Below are 21822 nucleotides of genomic sequence, written 5' to 3'. Positions count from 1 at the left end.
CACCTGTCTCTGGAACACCACCGAGCAAACGAAGAAATGTTTTACAGGAAATCTGACTGGATCTGTTGTTCAGAGCAAATTTAAAACGGCGTACGAAAACCGGCTTTGGTTGGGTTGCAAAAAAACACCCAAAAGGATGCATAAAGAAAGAGGAGTAAAACAAATTTGTAAAAGAAAAGGAAAGAACCACAAATTTGCAGAAGATTTCCAATTATGCAAGCGGTCTTGGGGAACATCCGAAACGCATCGAAAAAACAGGGATGAATAGTCAAGTTTTCAATTGTTTTATACTTGTAATAATATTAAAGTTTCTGTCTTTTTATTACAAAACTGTTCAAAATCATATTTAGTTGGCTTTTAAGTCTTAAAATTGATTAAATGAGCGCTAGATAGATGAACAACATTGTATTTGACGTAAATTTGTCGTGAAATATGTAAAAAAAGTCTCGCAATTGCCTACATTTACGCCTTTGAAGAAAGTCTCGAATGTTTTGTGTGCAGCATTATAAGGTGTCAATTTCATTGAAGATTGTAAATTTGTTTTTGTTTTAAATTGTACTTTGGTCTTGGGTTATATTACATTTGGCTTTTCCTTAAGAGTTTAGAATTAAGATTTCAAGTAATATACTGTATACTTCAAGTCGCATAATGACAAAAAAAAATCATCAGGCAGAGGAAGATCTTGTCGAGGTTCTTACTATTTATTTAACAGCTGAAATATTTCGTCTTCATTTGCAATGATTTGGAGAAGAAAATAAATGTAATTTCATACAAATTTTGGTTGAAGTTGTCTTTATTTTATTTGCAAGGTTTTTGTCAAAATAATGTCTGAAAAAATGGGTTTCCCTTTAAAATTTCCACGGATCAAAAATCATTGGCCACCGTAAACAAAGAACAAGAATGCATTTACAGTGAAAAATAATTTATCCATATTTGTTATTGAAAAACAAAATATTATTGAATCGTTACAATCAAACCAATTGAATAACCCCTGACTCACAACTCCTTTATGCTTCTTCCGATGATGCAACGCCAAAGGGCAGGAAAAAATAAAAGAAAGGCAATTTAACATTTCCGTTGCCAAAATCCAACTGCAGCAAAACTTGCAGTCCCAATGCCCGAACTCGAATCGTTCAATCGTTCGCGCCAAACGCGGCTTAAAAGCATCTTTGAGAATCGATACTTCCACTTCTGGATTTCTCATCCTGAAATGCATCCCTTCGGGCAAAAAACCGGATCGGGTTTGAGCAAGAAGTCTTCCAAAAAGTGATTGAATTTTCGTACAATTCGTTTCACATCGCTGTTCCTCATCGATCAAGACATTCTGGAGATGCTCTGATCTGATTCTTTCTGCACTGCAAGTACTTTGAGGGGCGATTTTTTTATTTCACTTCTTTCTTTCCTTCATTTCTACATTCATATTTGTTCTCCCATTTATTTTATTTCGCATCAAATGTTTTTTTTTTTTGCGAAATTGAAATTACTTTGTTCGTGCGATCGTTTAAAGTAAATTGCAATTTTTACCCGAAACAGAAAAGAATACAGATGAATAATTCTCCAAATAAACGTGTTTTGCTGGGAATTACATATATCTTTCCCACTTCTTCTAAGCTTCTAAGCTTACAGTTACTGCTAATGGGAAACTAATAGAAGAAAAAATATTTGCCTTGACGATAAATGTACGAAAACTCCAACCGGAATAGAGAGAGTGGTGTGCTGGTGGCCCAATTTCTAACAACAAAAACTGCAAACTGCAATACACCACACTCACCACAATCGAAACGATGACAACAACGCTAATAACCGTTGGCTCACTTCCGCACCGAACACGAAGCCGCAGCACTTCGCAATCATAATCTACCTTTGATCTACGGACCAAAGCCCTGACAAGCTCAACCACGCTGTCAAACACCCTATCTGATGTTCTATATTTCGCCGTCGAGCTTCTTCACCGGCTCAAATCATTCAACCCATCCGGTGTTTCATTCCAAAGCAAAAGAAAAAAAAAGAACCTCTGTGACAGAAAGCTATGACCACGCGTAGGTGATCACAGTGCAGGTATATGTGAACGAAACGACTTCCCCTACTTTCTGGCTATACGTGGGGCATCATGTATATCATGTAATTATTTCCAGCTGCACCGGGCTGCACTTGCGCGCCTGGTTGGAAGTACGCTTCAAGGTTGCTTTACTTCCAAACCGATTATAGGTGCTTTTAATTAAAAAGCCCTGGTCGTATGCTTTCTGGGTCATCGTTTAGAAACGTCGTCGACCACGGGGAGCAAAAGTCTTTTGCCGACGTCAATAAATCGGGATCGGACGCTGCTGTTCCAATTTGCCGGCTGACGAACCGGTTCCCATCGGTGGCTGGAAATCGCTCGTTATCACCATGAGCTAGTGGTCTGGCGGGATGTGAGCAGAGCAGGGCAGCAGAGTTTAATGGTAGTCGTTACGCTAAGAACTCCTTCAGCGACCCATCTTCAACGCCCGTGTCCCTATGCGGTCTGTAATCAGGAGGCAATTAATTGGTTTTAAATTAGCCGATACATAAAGCCGATACACACGAATACGAAACCCCAGGCGCCAGGCTAACAGTGTGAAAGTTGCATTATTGCACGGTTTGGTATGTGAGGGATCCTCGAAACGATCTTCTCCAATGTCACCCATCCCTTAGGGCGTTCCGTTTAGCATTGAAGGTACATAGTTTATTTACAGAAAAAGCACACACAACCATCGTTAATAGAATTTATTGTGGACGAAACAACACACCCTCCTTTTGAAGGGCGTGGAAACGGAACCGCCCCGGTCGAATTGATTTCCATTGAATGAAGCGTCTCGGTGTGTCCAGCTTGGTGACAAATTCTTCTTTTCATTGGTCTGACAAATTGGACACGATGTCGAAACGTTCGTTCCTATGGCGATAAGATCGCTTTCCAACCCTTCTTTTGTGAGACGGCTCTCCACGGCTCTTCTACAAACTCTTAACCCCCTTCCCATTGCGTTGGTCTCAGCTCATGTGGTTTCAAATTCCCAATCACCCCCACAAAGCGTCTGATGTGATGTACGATGTGATCTAATGTCTGCAAAACCGTCACCATCCCGTTACTGTTAACTTTAACCGCTCTCTTCGACAGGGAGAATAGGAGAAGTGGGAGGATGTGGGTTGAGGGAAAGGGGAGGGTGAGGGAAGGGTGAGGAAAATAATTTCCTTCCATTTGCTAAAGCTAACGGTACGGTCATCCCGCATCCCGGGGTTTAGGATGAATGGACGAAACAAATTGTCACGTCGTGACATAAACCGGACCCAATCATCCATTTTTCGATCGATCGCTTATTTGATCCTCTAACCACATCACGTCACGAAATTGATGCACTCTACAACAACTACAACAACAAAAACTTTAAGGGCAAAATCCAACTAGATTGTGAGTAGCAAAAAAATCTTGTAAGAAAAGAATTTTAAACCTACACAACAAAAGACTTCAACGAGATAACAAGCGACGAACCTAGTTTTTGGCGTGCAGTGGATTCAATTGAATTAAGAGATTCGAATTGAAATTGAAGTTGTATGTAAATTTGGCAAATCATCGTCTTTAAAACCAAACCCCTCCTGCTTCAAAAGTTCTTATGGGAGGAGAAAAAAAACTAAATAATCACACAGACCCAATTTCGAGCGAATTACGCAATCCCGCTCGCCCGTCTAATTTAATTCCAACTTAACCGTCATGGATTATTCTTTCCTTGCTACCTATTCTTACCTAGAAAGAATCTTACTGCCTTACTTCGCTCGAATAGCCCACATTTGGTGCGCACTTGCCGGTTACGAACACAGCGCGCTTACAATTGAATATTTTCGCCAGCAACAGTTTCCAGCTTCTTCGGGCGCTCCTAAACCCCAAATGTTCTTGATCTTGCATGTTTAGCTCCCGTTTTTTTTTTTGCTGCGATCTCTCTATAGGTCCACTCACCACTCTCGGTCAGTGAGGTCAGTCAGTCAGATTCCGTCCGCAAGCAGAACATCGAACGTCGAGTAATCCAATTACCGGGCAAACAGTTATAGCAATTCCCGATCGCACGCCCGCCCAGATCGGGTCAAGCGCTGGGATGATACAAACTACTACTAGGAGCGGTTAAGGCGGAAGAAACGTATAAATGGAAATGGATTAAATAAAGAAAAAAAAACAAAACGGCTCACAAACAACATACGCCGGATGAGGATGAGAGGATCGTGCATATATGCTGATAGATAAATGTAATCAACTCATCGTTCGTTTTTTTTGTTGTTGTTGCTGTTGCGGTGGCCAACCATCCTCGCCGCACCTGGAAATTGAAAAACGTGCCTTTAGTGCGCACACACAAACACACACTGCTGGAGGTGTCACCCTGGGTTCGGTCTGTTCGAAGTCCACGATGATCCGATCGACGAAAGATCCGGTCGATAACTGTTCCGTTGTATGGGGTTGTGAGGTCGGGTTTTGTTTGTGCTTCCTTCAACTATTTCTTCCCATAGTTGGGTGGAGCATTCATTGAACTGTGTGGTCAATCTTGTGGTGGTCAATCGCTTCGTGGAGGATGCGCCATAATTAGCGCCAAACCAACGGCAGTCCTACGCTGCTACCCTTTTGCCTCATTAGCTCACGCAACGCCAATGCTAATCGCCAATGCTCAAACGGTTTTTTGCGGATTCTAAGAAAACACAGCAATACGCTGTTCATTATATCGCACAGACTAGCCGGCTTCTTATCCGCTAGCCGGTGGGCACTTTCCTGAAGTGTCGGTAATGGTTACACCAAGAAAGCAAACAGCAAAAACTCCGGGGTATCGATTTTCCATCCAATTGGCAGCTTACTACTGTGGGAAGAAGTCTGTTCCTGTTCTCGATCATTGGGTTGTAACAGAGCACTAAGGGGATGATGATTATTTGTGAAACATCGTTAAGTCGGTTTTCAATACTGTGAACGAAATTTCAATATTGATATTTTTTTAATAGTTGGAAGAATAAAAAGAAAATTTTTATAATACCATTTACTAACCATTTATTTTCGAACGTTAATGTCATTCACTCACATTTCTTCCTTCCAACATTTATTTATGTTCTTATACTTATATTTTATGAAAATAAAATTATTTATTTTACTTATTTATAATTTATAATGACAGAACACATGCCGTATTGTCAACATCGCTTATGATGATTTAATTACATAAACATTATAAAACATTTCATCCTTATTCTTTATTGTTATTTTTATTATTTTGAATAATTTATCAGATTTGTGACGCACTATTCGTCTATATTTTTACATTACTTTGAACTATGAAGCTTTAAATGTAATTTGTCAACAATCAAGCACTTCACTCCTCACTATGCAATTCTTTTTAATAGGAATAAAAACAATTACTTGATTTTTTTTCATTTATTTTAAGCAAGACGGCTTGCGCCGTATTGTCAGCACTGCGTTTGATAATTAAATAATTAATAAAAATTTTATTAATACCATTCTACTATATTTTAGCATTATTTCTTGACTTGATTACTCTAACAACTTACAGTAGTTGTTTAATTTTCATACCAAACTTTTTTATTTTTATTTTACGTAAAGCTATTCGAATATTTGCAGCCTTTTCCATTCAATTATAATTTTTTTAAGCCTTTTGAGAGAGTCACATTCTCTAAAAAATACATGTTTTAAAAGGTTATCTCAGCTTTTTATTGTAAAAATAACAAACAAAAGAAACAAATAAAAAATAGAAACAAGTCGTATCCAAACACTAAAAATTAAACATTCGAAAGCAAAAGAACGATCAAAAAGCTGTTGCTAAATTTTACTTCTTTATTTGTCTGAAGATTTAAAGTTTGAATGAAGGTGTGAAAGATTGTTTAAAACTAATTATTTTATTTATTTTAAGTATGACGGTTTGCGTTGTATTGTCAATTGTCTAAAACTACTTGTGTACAAATTTAAAAACCATTTGAACGTTTTGTTTTGCGGTATTTTTTGTAGCAAAAGAAAAGTATAAGAATTTCTGTATGGAGAAATATTTTTAAAAAATTTGTCTAAATATTTTACTGTCTATTTAAACATGATTTTAGCCAGCTTTTTTAAACTTCTTATGCTTTTCTTCTCAAAAAAGAGTGTTTTTGTGTTTTTGGAAATTTGTGTAAAACAGTTAAAGTAGCTAAACTAAAAATTTAAATCCTTTTAAGAAATTTTAAAAAATTGTCCATCAACCGATCACTTCCAAGGACCACTATGCAAACGTAAAATATTAACAAATAAAACTGGACCAGCAACTCATGCAGCGTTTAATGAGTGTAAACAATTCCTACCACCTTACCGGATCCCGAACAAACCCGCCGAGAGAAGGTGTTGCTGTTATAATTGGTTGCAGCATTTAAATATCGCTAAACGCAAGCAAAAACTCGCTTCTTTGCTATGCTAATAAATACAAAACAGTAAAAACATCAGCTCCAGATAAGTCTATCTTCTGCTAACAATCAGAGAAAACTCTAAATGAATCGATTCTCAGAAGAAAATGGTAAAATCCAAATGATGCAAAAGTGCCATTCCTTCAGATCGTTCAGCGAAAAATGTAATTTTTCCTGGCGATCATTTGCCGTGAATCATCCACAATCGCCCCCAGTCTGAAAAGCAATTTAGCAAGTAGAGTACGGCGCGAAGCGGAAAACATCAAAAGGCGAAGAATAGATCGGGTTTTCACCGCAGGAAGACTTTGGAGCTGGTTTTTTACGGTTCTAATAGAGCTGAACCATTGTGGATGTAAAAACGCTTTCTCTTTAAATGCTTGCTTTCTAGCTGACTAATTTTAAACGGACAAATCACGGACTGCGACTCACAACAGTAATCAATAATCATTTAAACACGTTTCTTGTGTTTTTAATTTGAATATTTGATTGCACTATCTGAAGGAGGGAGTTTTTTGTTGTGATGGTTTTGCTGATTTTTGCCTTATTTATATACCTTCTGGCGATGGTAACTGTGTGAGTATTGGGAATTATTGTTTTGGAATTTTTAAATGAGTTGATTTTCTTATTTTTTAGATCAAAAATGGGTACCTTTTCATTGATAATCTACTTATCATTTTAGGAGGTTCTTCTTCCTAAGACAATCGAGGCTTTCAAATCAGTAAAACCGATCCTCACACCCTCATAATCGCACCCTATTTTCCCTGGCAGATGTGCGCACACAAATTATCCACCACCGATGATGTGAGCCGTCTCCACCACTTCTATTACTGCTGCCTAATCCACCTCCCGGTTAGCTAGAACACGCTCCCAGCCCAAGAATCGCTCCAAACGATCGCACGATCATCAGAAAAGATTATAAAAAGCATCTTCTTCTCATCCCGCACCACTGCAAAGGCCACTGAACTTTCCAAACAAGCCACAAATTATGCTCAGGTGAGGTGATGATTAGAGCAAAACTTTGGCCCCGATAAGGCGCTTCTTCGCTCATGCTGCAGTTGCAATCTCCACCCCTCGTCGCACATGCTAATCGCAAATGCAGCGACTGATCTTATCATCCGTCGTGCAACATAATCATAATTCCTCAACTGCACTGGTGTGGCCATAATCTTTCACTCCCCATTGTGTTGCAAACTGTTTCACATCGTTCTTTGCAACATCGCAAAAAAAACCGTCTTTTCACCTCACCCCGGATGGATTAAACCGGGCGCGAATTGTACACGATGTTCGATACTTTGGTGCCCTAGCCGAACCCTACAATCATAACAAAATAGTACTGCACCACCCAACTCATCCTCCTCCCAGGTACGACCTTTCGCGAGACTATAAACAGCTGAATCGCTTCCCTGCGGATGCCGTTTTGCACGAGTTTCCCAGCCAAGTAACGTGGATTCAGTCGCTTCGTGCAGCTGCAGATTGCTTGTGGATGGTGATGATGTTGGGTTACTGCAGCAGGAAACGTTTCATTTGAACTTGAACTTGACAATCAATCACACTGCAGCGTAACTTCTGCTGCACGCTATGGAAGAAAGAGCCGCCATTTGCCACATACCTCACATTCTGGCTGCTGATAAATGAACGGTCAAGCAACAGCATTTCACCTCACGATTGCACTGTTTGGAGGAGATTGCTTCATGCGCTGTAACGACAGTAATAAACAGTTTATATTAATTAATAGCTCATTGTGTTGAGGTCCTATGTAATTGCTCGGTTAACTACATTTTTTGTATGAGATTAACTACACCAATTGACAATACGGCACTGGACCGTAATAAACAAATGTAAATAAAAAATTAACTACACCAATTGTGAAACCATGCGATTTTCAGGTCAGCTCAGGAGATCTGCTTGTCCGGTGATATTCTCTTGACAACACCCAGTAGTATTAGATGGGTCCAGGCAAGTGCTTCTCATCCATCTGCTTCGTCCACTAAATACTCTCAAGTTTCGACGCCATCAAAACGCTGGATGGATGGAATTGAAGGAACAATATTTTCGGCCTAACGAACCAGTCGGCTATCCGATGACTTATGAGTCCTATTGATATAGTAAGATTCAATCAAAAATAAGATTCTTATTCTTGGCTTAACGACCTTTAGGTGACGCTGGCTTACTAGACTTTCTGATACCACGTAGTTGATAATCAGTCCTCACTACTGGGGAAGAGTATGGATTTGAGCCCCGGTCCAGCCGTGTGAAGACCACGATACACAGCTTGAATCCCTGGAGGAGATGACCAGGATAAAAACGTTTCTTTAAGTGCAAACGAACGTTTCTCAGTTAGAACGATGAGTCCTGTAGGACGATAAACTCCTCAACGACGAGGCTTCTAGGTGCCAAGGACTCTGGACTACATGGTACACTTGGTGGCAAGTCTTTTTAGGTGCTGAGAACTCTAGACTACAACTACAACGAGGACTTGCTGGAAAACCCCTTAGACTACTCTGGTCAGCAGATTTATGAAGCGAAGCCGCATGGTAGACTTTAAGGCGTTGGTCATTCGAGGACTTCACCGTTTTACATTCTCCCACTAAAATGTAAGGTTTTGGGTGAGGTCCTACTCCATACTAGAGAGACACACACACAAATGATTTCTATGTGATCTTGAAAATCAGAGTATGCCAGAATTGACTCATTTTCTTTCGAATATTCAAGCATTCCGTAAAACTATATTCTTTCCACATCATATCTCAAGACACTTGAAATAGAATAGAAGTGTTAGGAGGTTGTATTTTTGCAATCATCGTTTGTTACATAATCCTTCTTGTTGCTTGCTTGTCGAACAAACAATCATCATTAATCATAAGAGTAAGGAAAAATCTGTTTTCAAACATTTTTATATGATTTTATGATGAATCTTATTATGTTTTACACTTTTGTTTTGTTTTATCATCTGGGGACACCGCAGCTTGTCATGGAGCATGTCTCGATGTGTGTTTTGCTTATCTTTCTGGCGTGTTGTTTTGTGTTTGTATATATATGTATAGGAGTTTCACTTCTAAACTTATATAATGTATGTGCAAAATAAGAGCTGCTCTCTTGCCATGCCATGAACGATTGATTTCTTCAAGTGCGTAGCTTCCTTACTAGCTGTGCAGCTCTACTACCATCAGTTGAACTGATTTTGTACCATCCATCATCCAGTTTTCGTTGCAAGACCGTTGGCACAGTAGCTAGGGCTGCGTCATTCTTTTTCCAAACCTACGATATTCAGCAGCAAAAATTCTGTGACAACTTCCGTTGGCACTTGAGACAAGCGAAAGCAGTGATCGGTGAGAAAAATATGACGACGATCGAGGATCACTCGATCTCGGAGGACATAGTAGGAATTGGAAGGTACGTTTGGTACGTAGAGATCAAAGGCAATGTCCAAGGTCTTAAGTTTTAGTCTGAGTTGCCAATGAAAATTTACGTCGTGGCGAAGCTAAAATGCTGACTAAGAGGATGGTATAATTACTACCATCCAGCTAAAATTACGTGAAAAGACAAATTATGATTTCTTGGCTTGTGGTGCACTATATCTGTTTTTCCCTCGGGGAGTCTGGTATGAAGATCTTCATTAACATCCAATAACTGCTCGACGAATTTAACGTTTCCGTATCCTGTCCTTTGTACACAGTCCTATCTATTTTCCATTTTTGTGTATTTATCTTTTAATTCGTGTAGCTTAAAGAAGCATTATGGCAGAACTCAAACACCTTCTTTTTGTGCTTCACTCACTTCACTCTTGAGCTACTATAAAATCAGATATGCTAGTATAACTAACACACACAGACACACTCTATGGATGTTGAGATGGCAATTTTTATGCTTTTCAAACTATATTCTCTCAGTGAACGTGCTCGCATGTAGCTAATAAATCTATATGTTTTTCACTGTTTATATTGTTTATTTTATTTTATTTTATTTTTGTTTTACTGACATTTGTTTGTTTTTTTTTATACACAATATTTCTTTTTTTTTGTTGCTGTACCGAGAGGCATCCTTTGACCATTCGGCGGACCGGAGTATTTTCGAAAAAGCTCTTTTCCACAAATAAAATCCTTTTCGTAAACACAACACAAAACGTGTGCCGGTTGAGTGAGGAAGATGAAACCGCATATTAAATTGGACTTATATTTTCTTTTCAAACTCTACTACTGCCAGGTTTTTTTTGCTTTGTTTCCTTGCCCTCACCGCAAGCGTGTTGTGTGTGCATTGCTCTATCACTACTCTAAAGCTATCAAATCTGTTTGTCCGTGTTGTACGTCGCTTCTCGGATTCAGTGTGCTTTTACGCCCTAATGCCACATTTCAAATGATGGTCACAATTTCGTACTCTTAGAATTTAAATTTATGGATTTTAAATCCTAAAATCACAAAACAACGGCATCTAATGCGGTTGACGTGTTCATTGTGGGGAGTTTTATCAATTCTCCAAAGCAAAGTAGAGAAAGATGTTTGGGCAGTTAACGCGGAACTATAATGAACATATTTGTGCAGAATTTGCCTAAGAGCGTGTTCCCCTGTTTTTTTACTACCTGTCGGTGTAAAATGGCGCAAAGGCAGTAAATAGATTTAGGCATCGGCCAAGAATGACACCAAAAGGGTACAAAATTTAATCCTTCCGTAATCCTATCTTCTTGCGCTGGGAAGAGTTAGGCGTTGTAGCTAGATAGCAAACAAAACCTAATCCTCCCCAAACCACAGCACCTTTTGGATTCTTATCTACCGAAAGCATATGAAGTTCCCTCTCTCACGCAGTAAATGCTCATCACTGCATGTAAGGGAGCTAATGTAAAGCGAACGGTTCTCCCTACAGAGCGCTCTGCCAAAAAACTCATAACTAAATAATGCAATCCAAAACGATTTCTTTTCTCCTTCTGATTAAAGTCCAAAATAAATACGGTTTCCAATACGCATCTCGTTTGCTTCATGGATAGCAACATTTGTGCTCCAAATCATGTTTGCTCTTTCTTCCAGTAATCTAATATTCGACTGACCTTTGCAAATGTCGGTAGCCATGCGGCAAAGCATACGAAGTGCATTTTTTTTAGATTCCCTTTCCGTTATTTTGTATCTGTTTAGTGGCCTAGCGAAAGGTACATGTTGATGGTCATTTAGCAGCAATCTTCCTCACACCGCACAACAGATTTTGCAGCAGGCAGCAACCAACTTTACCAGGGTGCGATAGTATCTCCCGGTTGTGGTGCACTTTTGGATGTGTGTAATTAACTCCTGCTGTGGCCAACCGAATGGTCTAGCTCTGCCTCGAGTGCTGCGGACTTGGTGGTCCATACATTTTCTTAAGACTATCTTCACTGTTCCTGCTAACATAGTACATTGTCTTCGTTTTTTTTACCTCTCTCTCTCTTTCCCTCTCTCTCTCTGCTCTGCGCATTTCGTCAGTAATGCTGCTTTGTAGTTGAAGTACTTAATGCGATAGCTAAAGACGGGCTTACAAGATTCTACTGGGGGGAGGAAGGGGGGGGGGGGGGGAGAAATAGGACAAAAATAAAAATAAAAGAAAACTTAATAAAGTCGACCCAGGGGGAAGGTGTTTTGGGGTGCCAGTGAGCATCCTTCCTAACTAGAAGATACACAAAAAACTGCGTGCAAAAATGAGCAATAATATTTCTTTAAAAGGGTAGCTTAAGCAAAATCAATAAGAAAAAAAAAGCATTTACGGCAACGTAGAAGACACTGTTAAATCTAGTTTTGCTTTCTTCGAAGCACTGGCTGCCTCGTCGTCCATCTCCTCCTCCGAACCCTTGTCGGTGGCTTTTGTCGATGTGACCGTTGGTGTACCGCTTTTCGCACGGTAAGCACCCCCGTCCTTATCGATGATGGTTGGCGGCGGCTGTGGCTCGACCGCATCCGTACGGCATCATTCAACGACAAGCTCCTTCGGTTCCTCCCACGGGAAACCGGAGCGACCGAAATGGCCGTAAGTGCTGGTGCGCTGGTAGAAGGGAGTACGCAGCTTCAAGTCCTTTACAATTTTGCCCGGACGCAGATCGAAGTTATCCGACACAATCTTCAACAGTTCCTGCTGGTTGTACTTGGACGTTCCGTAGTGGAACACAGTGATGGACAGTGGTTCTGCCAGCCCGATAGCATATGCGACCTGCACCAAGCATCGCCTACAAATGCCAGCCTTCACAAGCGACTTTGCCACCCAACGAGCGGCATACGCAGCCGAACGATCGACCTTCGTAAAGTCCTTGCCCGAGAAAGCGCCACCACCGTGCGCACCCCAGCCGCCATACGTGTCGACGATGATTTTACGCCCCGTAAGTCCTGCGTCGCCCTGCGGTCCACCGATGATGAACAGCCCGCACGGATTGATGTGCACGATCGTGTTTGCGTCGAAGTACTTGGCCGGGATTACGTCCTTGATGACCTTGTCCATAATTTCCTTGCGCAGATCCTCGAGCGTAATCTTGTCGGAGTGCTGCAGTGACACCACGACCGTGTGCACACGCTGCGGAATGCAGGCACCGGACTCGAAGATGTATTCGGCGGTAACCTGAGTCTTGGAGTCGGGCCGTGCCCACCAGAAATCGCCACTGCGGCGCAGTTCCGCAATCTTTTCGTTCAACCGATGGGCCAACACGACGGTCAGCGGCATGCACTCCTCGGTTTCATCGGTAGCATATCCGAACATGAGACCCTAGGGCGAAGTAGAGAATTAGAATGTGTTTATTAGTATACGGACCTAAGAGAAAGAGGATTAAGGAGGCACAGGTTTTTCAGGCAACAAAGCAAGCGTCAGCAAATTTTAAAACGATACGCAATTCAGGCAAAACTGTTTACTTGAATAAAGCAATTGCGACATTTGATAGCCCAGAACCAACCATGACAGCAGAACTATTGACAAAATCCTTGTTGTTTTCGTAGAAATGTATATTGCAAAAGAATTTTTCATTCATCAATCGCAAGTCCCAACTAAACACCGTAAGGATGCTCCGAATCGATTGACAATTTTTTTGTAGAATACTTCAATTTAATCGTAGTCTAAAATTAGTTTTGCTTTAATCTATACGTCAACTACAGCCAAGCCTAAAAATAACACGCGAGGAGTTCAGTGACACTGACGTCATGGATGGATGAGCGGCTTTAGAATGCTTGTTTTGAACCACGAATCATTCACCAAATAGACACGCAAATTCTTCTTCAACAACAAAGTAACACATTGGCTTCGCTGTAGAACCTGCTAGAAAAGATCATGTCAATAGTTCAGGCCAGTTATGTGCAAAACGGTCGGCGCGCCTGTGGCTCTTATCGGCGTTTAAAAGCCAATCCCCTATTTTTTTTATTGTTCGCGTTTATATTTCGCGCGCTACTAATACAATAATGTTACATCAACTGATCGAAAGAGAGAGACAACGAGGGTCATCAACACGAATGGGGCAGACACAACTTTTTGTTTTGACGAACGCCTGCAAGCATGCGAAGAAGTTGAGAGGGCGCCATGTTTTCTGACCTTCTTCGTGGACTTTGCGAACGTGCACACGTCAACGTATCTCTGGAGGGCTGGTGTTTTGGCCAACAATGCTAGAATTGATAGCAATCCTCCAATCGGTCTAGACGTCTACACAGTACGCATGTCGCTTAACCTGCCCAATCATATGTTGTTTTTCGCTGTTCTCTCTTTCGAAGCATTAGACAGAAGCTCACAACAAACTGCAGCAATCATGCTTAGGTTAATACGCATTAGTTTAAGCAATCGCAAGCAGAACAATGGCGCAGCTATTCTAATAACAAACTTAAGGAACTAAAAATAAAGTTACAAAATAGTTAACTAGTTAAGATATAAACACTCAGTAACCAAACTAAAACATAAAATGTTAGTGATTAGTGAGATGAAATGAAATGAATTTTCCTTACAAAAAAAAAAAAAAGATAATAGAACCGCCGTTCACAATACCACAAAATACTTATTTACAAATTTATCTAAAATGTGTTTCAGATTCCTCAAAACTATGGATTTTTAGGATGCCGTCCTATTCTATATAAACCATCTAATCGAATTTGACTTGAAAAACACCAATAAAAACGTTTATCCAAATATTAAAACCTTCTTAAAATAAGTTCCTTTCGCAATATCCAATAGCCGTCTCCATTGCCGGAAGGACTATTTCAACATCCATGGACATATATTTCCGGGAAATTTAATTCGAGGTCAAATTAGATCAGATGGCACATGTTTTATAGTTTAATTTACGATTCCCAATCCTGACAACTTCGTGAAATCTCATTCAATGTACGTGCATAACCTACGAAAAACCACAGATAATAATCCCAAACTAACCAAAACATGTATTAACCATGATTAAACTAGCAGAGCAAGTAAACCGAAGAAAGTGTAGTAGAAAAAAATAGAGAAGTAAGAAAACTGTACACACAAATCGAAAGGCAAAATCATCCCATAAATGGATAAACGGTTGCATGTGTTCTAACCTGATCACCTGCTCCGACCTCTTCCTCGGGCCTGTTAACATGCACCCCGGCGGCAATGTTGGGTGATTGCTGGTCCAGTGCGAGCAGCACGTTGCATGTCTTATAGTCGAACCCTGTGCACAGGACGGGTGAATTGAACACGCGTATTCAACCGGTGATGGCAAATCAATTTTGGATGAAGATCGTTGAACAGAGAAGTGTACCAATATGAGTGACCCAAATCATGCAAACAATGGAAATTTTAACGATTTTTGAGTTTTTGTTTTGTTTTTGCGATTCATGCAAAGAAAAATAAAATAGTGAAATATTATTAACTTTCATTTGCTTCTTCTCTGATGTCGACAGGTGTATGCTATTGATGTGTTTTTGGTGTGTAAGTCTGTCTGTGTTGAAGCTGGAAAGAGACTGTAATATGGATGTGATGGGATGGTAAAGGAAGGACAAAAGGATTGTCAACCTCACTTTCTAGAAAATCTTATGTAATGCAATCTTACTTCCTCCTTAACAAACTTATGAATCCAAACTGCTATAGAAGAAAAAAAACTCCTCATTTTGTAGCTTATAGCCCATGACCCTTACTATCAGATCATACGGTCATTGACGTCAAATTCGTTTCGAATCGATCACGAATTCCACGTCAGACGTGATTATTCTGAACACAGAGTAGGTATGTCTCAACCACGTGCACAACCATCGCCGTCATCATCGTCACCAGGCAGGGCAGCACAGGCAACGCCACTGAGACATCATCCTAGACGATCGTCTACTGCTAACGGGGTTCCCGATGCTATCAGTCCCCGTATGTTAGTAGATTCAACTGATTAATCTGAATTAGTTCCTTGGAAGATTTGGACGGTGCAGATAGAGTCAGACAGGGGAAAAACGACCAGTATTGGTGTAACCTGTGAACTCCTTATGTGTGATTTGCGGTTCACATCCGGAAATGGTGAGTAGCTCAATCGTTCATGCTGCTGTTGATGATGACGAAGACAAACTTCTGGAAACTTTAAATTTCCAACCTCGAAACAAATTAGTCTCATGCAGTATTAATAATTTGGATCTTCACTCTCATGTCTTCGATCGAAGTTCCAGGATTAATTCACAATAAACTTCACAATGATTCTGTCTGAAAAAAAATGTTTTATGAATTCTCGAACAAAAACAAAATGACCATGCCTGAACGACAGTACCGGATGACCGTTGTACCGATGAGCATCACAATACTGGCGGCTGCGGTACTATTGTACCGCAAGAAGACAACACACAGATGCAGAACAGCCGCAGGACAAAATTACAATTAATGCCCGCTCTTAGCCCCCACATTAAACTTTCACGTCAAGTCTTATGCCATAGCCTTGTTTGAACTGTGTTTTGCTCCGTACCTGATCGCCTGCACCGACGCTGTCCTCATCGCGATCGACGTGCACTCCTTGGGCAATGTTTTCCGACTGCTGTTCGATTGCTACCAGCAGATTCAGCGTACGATAATCGAAACCTACATATACATATGGGCATGGTAGAAATGAATATTATAGTTTCCAAAATATGCCGCTGTTGAGCGTATTGACGATTTAAGTCCAATTTAACAAAAGACTTTGTAAATTCACTTATTTCAAAGGATCGTATAGGGGAAGGATGCGGGAGCACTGGAGGTTTGTATGTTTTTAGGAAGTTTTGGGGGCTTAGTGTATGTGTGGTTGTTTGTGTGTGCGGTAAAAAAGGTGCTACATCCTGTTTTCTCGACGACAAATTACCTTTGGACGAATCATCGTAACCAATGTGCTTCACTGTTTCGCGTACAACGCGCTGATAATCGATGACGGCCTTCGAGGTAATTTCGCCACACAGCAAAATCATGCCCGTTTTGGAAATGGTCTCTGCAGGAAGGAAAGAACACATTTAACACGCTACACGAGGCTTGAATCTGGCAAACAAAATCACTTACCGCATGCAACCTTTGCATTTGGGTCCTGTTCAAGATGTGCGTCCAAAATTGCGTCACTAATCTGGTCACACATTTTGTCTGAAATGGAGACAAAAAAAAGACGAAAATGCATAAAGATTGATGTATAAAAAAAAGTTTGAAGAACGTTATGGAGATTTGGTTCGAAGATTTGGAACAGACTGGAACTGGTTATCAACCGGTTTTAATCTGAGATTCCGTACTGAGACATTTGTCAAATATCTTCATTCTTGATGGAGTTCCGCTGTCTAAGAGCTTATTTCCTTATGATGTTAACCGAATAGGTTCTCCAGTCAACCGGTAGATTCAAGATGGAAGCACGGTAAATGTAGAAAGCGGTCCAACGTGCAGATTTAAGCGATCATGCTCAAAATCGCACCAATTATCTGTGCTGTAATAATGAAACATTTCCCCAGCATTTAATGATACCCTGCGATGACTTCGGTGTAATGATAGACAGAAGAAGCAAGTAAAGAAGAGTACACAAAAAGAAAACCATCATAAAAAATGCCAAAACACATCAACCCCTAAAGTGGAGTGTGCGAAAATAGGGAAGAAATCCATCAGAGGGAAGAAAAAAAATATAAACAAACACACCGCCGCATTCAAATACACACGCATACATCTACAACGCGTGCATGCTTACACATTTACACGACTGTGTGTGTGAGCGATTACACCGTTTTACATAATTTGCAAATGTGTGCGTTTCATCGTACTAGTCTGAGATGTATTGGTGAAGGTGATAAAAAAACCGCAGCCATGCCGCCATCGGACAAAATATGTGCGAAACACGCGGTTGCTCTGATTATTCATCGCCACCGGCAAATGCTTTACACTGCCGCTGTAGGGATATGGACAAGCAGAGACGTATGCATGTGTCGGTGTGGACACCTTTATGCGGATCTCTTATCCAGTCTAGGCTCTTGAGAAATAGTGCGTAATAAAAGACGACTCCACGTGTTTTTTCGTGCACGGAGGAAAACAAATGCCGGAAACACGGCTAATTATAATACGTCACCGAATGGAATCGTGTAATGGCCGTCACCATCATTAAAGTTAGCATGATGCAATGAAGTCTTGATGTTAATTCTCGTGATGTATAACTATTTCCCGTTCTGCCGTCGTGGAGGACTACATCTGAGGGTTGAGATGATGAAAAATCAATAGCGCAAACAGAATTCGCTTTCAATCCGTGCACCATAGCAACGAAGATTGCCAGGGAGGTCCAATTGCAATCCGGGTGTAATCAGAGATGATACGATCGATTTCATCGTTCACCATGGAAACAATTGCAGTAGGCAAAGAAACTCGCTGTTCTCATTCTGGGAAGGCACAATTTTCGCAGCAGCCATTGCGCCGTCAGCGGACAACACACCCTGTCAAAACATTAATTGCATAACGAGGAAAACCATGAAACTGCATCTCCCCCGAAAAGCAACGCATATTCGATGAAACCTCCTGGTTGTTCTATGTTTGATCTAATGTGGTTCCCTTACGCCCCCCCTCCAAAAGCCTAGAACATCGTCTTCGTCGTCGGCCGTCATTTGGTCAATGAGGCCACAGACGGATGGGATTGGGTACACAGCTTCAACATCACTCGTACGCGCGCGGCTGTCGTACACATGCACGACCATCCGCCAATGGGGTCGAAACCTCCACACGCAATCCTAACCTAAAAATAATACCACCGCAGCAGCGGCAGCGCACACATTTTCCTAATGCACGGAAGACTCGGCAGGTTTGATATTTGGTCCCGTATACTGCACACGCTTCTGGCCCGTTGTTCTTTGGCCCAGAATTTACACAAGCACACACACACACACACACACAGACGGGCCCCACTATAACGAATTGCAATTTCTGAAGGCTACAATAAAACTTGCTGGCAGAGATGTAAGTTAGAGATTTTATTCTTGCTTACCAGGGTGACCCTCTCCAACCGATTCGGACGTGAACAGGAACGAACATCCATCCTCCATCTCGTAGCCACTGTGGCCGTTGGTGCTCGGTGCAAAACCATTTGTCTGCGGCATTTTGGGTGGTTGTGTGTTGGGTTTTCGCAGCTGGAAACTATTTTTCACTTTCGACACAAATTCACACTTTGTCACACAAATCGGACGATACGATACACTTTTTTGTTGTTTCTTGCTGTAGGTAAAATGTTCTTCACCGGAGGAGCTATATGGGAGCAGCTACTTTTTTCTCCTTGATTTTGCACAGCTATTTGCTTACTATTTGTTTAAAGTAAATGTCGTCAATACACAATGCGAAACTAAACAGCTTTAAAAAATATCTTCGATTAGGATAGTAATTAATGTAGAGAGGTTGGGATTACAACAGGAAGCAAGTTCTTGTAACTTTTTCGGCAAAACAGCAGCCCGCGTAAAACCCGTCTTTGCTTCGCGAATGTTTGTGGAAAAGAGAACGAGAAGCGGCAACCACAGACCGAGCGAACCATTTGGCCCGAAGTTCTCGCACGAGCTGTCAATTGCTTCGGGGAGTAGGACAGTTACTGAAAAGGGTTATTTGCCATCTGGTGTTGTTGCTTTTTGTACCGAACCAACGGAAAAATACATTTAATTTGAATAGGGAATAGAGGTACAGAATTCGTTGACCGAATCAACAAATCACAAATATTTCAAATTTATAAGAACAATTTCCTATTCTAGATGCAATCAGAATCAATAAAAAATAAACTGTTGGTCTGCAATTGTATCAATTTATAGCCACAAATTGCTCACAAACGCAGCGAACCGAACGAGTCCAGGGATGATTGTACTAGGTCACCACGTATGTACAACTTGATCACAAAACGATCGAATCACAAAACAGTTTCACAAGTAAAATCCAACTCACACGAGAGATGCACCACGTTCGAGCGTCTTGCTTCAACTAAACTTCCAGCTGCTGGGGCTGGCATATTTTATAAAGCTTGTTTGAATTTTAGCTCACCGAATCTGCCCGGTCATTATTACCGGTTGGTGGCGTCGAACGGCATTGATAAGGATTTCCCGACACGCTGTGAAAAAGTTCAAAATAACCATCCACACTACAGGCTGGCCATATCGCTAAGCCAGCCCCAAGCCCTGGCCACATCTCCCCCGTCCCATACCAATGCTCACGATAGTTGGATGTTGTTATTCTGACTGGCAAAAAGGCTTCCTTCCTCTTCTCCGGAGATGCGATTTGTTATTTTTTTGTTGCCCATTGGAAATCACTGCAACAACACGATTGACCCAAGGCGGCAGTGCTAACAGCACATGTGCCGCGCGAGGAAGTACCGTGCACCACAATACCTTTCCCGCGCAAGTCGTTCGATGATTGATAAGCACGAGCTTTTGTGTCGTTGTTGCTCTTGAACCGTTAAACATTTGAGCTTGGCACGGTACGCACGGTCTTGCAAACACGCGACCACGAGCGATACCATTCTTATGCTAATGCGCCGTCGCGTTTGGCCTAACCAACGAAAAAATTATTGCGTGCGCTCTGGTGCTAAACGCAAACCGGATCCAAACGGGATGAGTTGCGTTTTAAAAACAGATCCGCATTGTGCTGCATGGAGCATCTTCCGGTTGTGATCATAATCTACACTTGAAAAACGATCTAAAATAAGTCGAGCTAAAATAAGTTCTTTCTACAGATTCTACCTTGAGTCGTGATAGCAGGTTTGGCAGTAATTGGAACCAAAACCGAAAAGATTTGACACAGTAACGAGATTTGAACCTATTTTTAGGTTCAAAGTATCGAAACATTTTTTAGCCATGGAATTTAATGTTCTGCTTTGGTTTTGCATTTCATGTGTTTCGACAGGTCTGTCTTCGCTACTATAATCACTGTGTTGTTGAAGACTTTTTAGGATGTTTAGGAAGTATTCAAATTTCCAAACCCATGTGGAATTCTCCTTCAGGATGCTTCCAGCATCATTATACAGCCTGAATCTTTTGAGCATGATATTTGTGGCAAAATTAGGTATTTCATGTAGTTGTGAATATCAACTGAGACCGAACCAACGGCTCATTTCAGATCGAAGAAACAACCCATTCATGGAGATCCCGGTTTCATACTAGGATTGGATTGAGGGTCAATACCTGATTATCGGAAGCAGAATATCAGTTGACGGTGACGATCTCGAGGTGGTGGAAGAGTTTTGCTACCTTCGTACGATCGTGACTCCGGACAATAACATAAGCAGCGAAATCCAAAGACGCATTGTTTAGGGAAATCGTTCCTACTACGGGCTCCACAAATTCCTGCGATCTAGAAGACTCCAGCAACACATAAAATGCACGATATATCGCACACTGATACGTCCCGTAGTCCTCTACGCGTATGAGTCCTGGATTATGTTGAATCGTGGCTAAAACCATCTGTATCACTGATTTCTGTTTGGCGAGAGGCTCGGAAAATATACGGCAATATCGAATGGGTGGACTCATTCGTACATCTCAATGAAGATCTCATCTACAGGTAAAAAAACATGCCGGTATGATCATTTCTTTTGCAATAAACAGGTGTTTAAATCCTAAAATGAAATGAAAAAACATTAATTTTACCAACAAAAATGATCTTAAACACTTAATTTACACATCACAGCTGTTTCATCAACCAAACCTCATCTGCACAGGGTGATTCGTCCAATGTTTATCTTTTACCGATTTGACATTTGACAGCTTTTTATCATTTCTCCTCCCATCACCCGAAAACATCCCTTTCCCTTCGCTGTATACTCACGCATGCACTGCGTTTGTTCGTGTTTCGGTAGAAAAACATTGCAAACTCAAATACAAATCTAGTCACCGACGACAACGACGACGACGAAGACGACGATGCAATGGGCCATCATCAAACTCGCGAACATTCGAAGTGCGTGAAAACGGATACCCAATAGTGAGAAGTGCTGTGCTGCTTGTTATTAGCACCAAACGAAAC

The 21822-nt window shown here is 41.1% G+C and overlaps 3 protein-coding genes across 4 annotated transcripts in view; 1 reads left to right on the top strand and 2 right to left on the bottom strand.

Annotated features, from left to right (window-relative positions):
- LOC126564395 (ATP-binding cassette sub-family G member 1-like) overlaps positions 1–8980 on the bottom strand; it is a 440656-nt gene extending 431676 nt beyond the window's left edge. Inside the window, exon 1 of the mRNA XM_050221428.1 lies at positions 8970–8980. The gene's annotated coding sequence lies outside the window, so the exon portion shown is untranslated. The remainder of the gene's footprint in view (positions 1–8969) is intronic.
- LOC126564100 (eukaryotic translation elongation factor 2) overlaps positions 1–21822 on the top strand; it is a 398467-nt gene that overhangs the window by 335068 nt on the left and 41577 nt on the right. The window lies entirely within an intron of this gene.
- On the bottom strand, positions 12320–18926 carry LOC126564793 (S-adenosylmethionine synthase). 2 transcript variants are annotated; one of them, XM_050221899.1, is made up of 5 exons: positions 18815–18926; positions 16873–16950; positions 16682–16804; positions 16310–16422; positions 12320–13137 (listed from the first exon to the last, which is right to left on the bottom strand). In XM_050221899.1, the coding sequence occupies exons 1-5, from the start codon at positions 18924–18926 to the stop codon at positions 12352–12354; spliced, it is 1212 nt and encodes a 403-aa protein (XP_050077856.1). In that variant the 3' UTR covers positions 12320–12351. The 2 variants fall into 2 exon arrangements, with proteins under 2 accessions (XP_050077856.1, XP_050077855.1); XM_050221898.1 differs by lacking the exon at positions 16310–16422 and adding an exon at positions 14928–15040.

The sequence above is a fragment of the Anopheles maculipalpis genome, chromosome 3RL, assembly GCF_943734695.1.
Source record: "Anopheles maculipalpis chromosome 3RL, idAnoMacuDA_375_x, whole genome shotgun sequence".
Lineage (NCBI taxonomy): Eukaryota > Metazoa > Arthropoda > Insecta > Diptera > Culicidae > Anopheles > Anopheles maculipalpis.
Note: the sequence above shows the minus strand (reverse complement) of the source record. Positions and strands in the feature narration are given on the sequence as shown.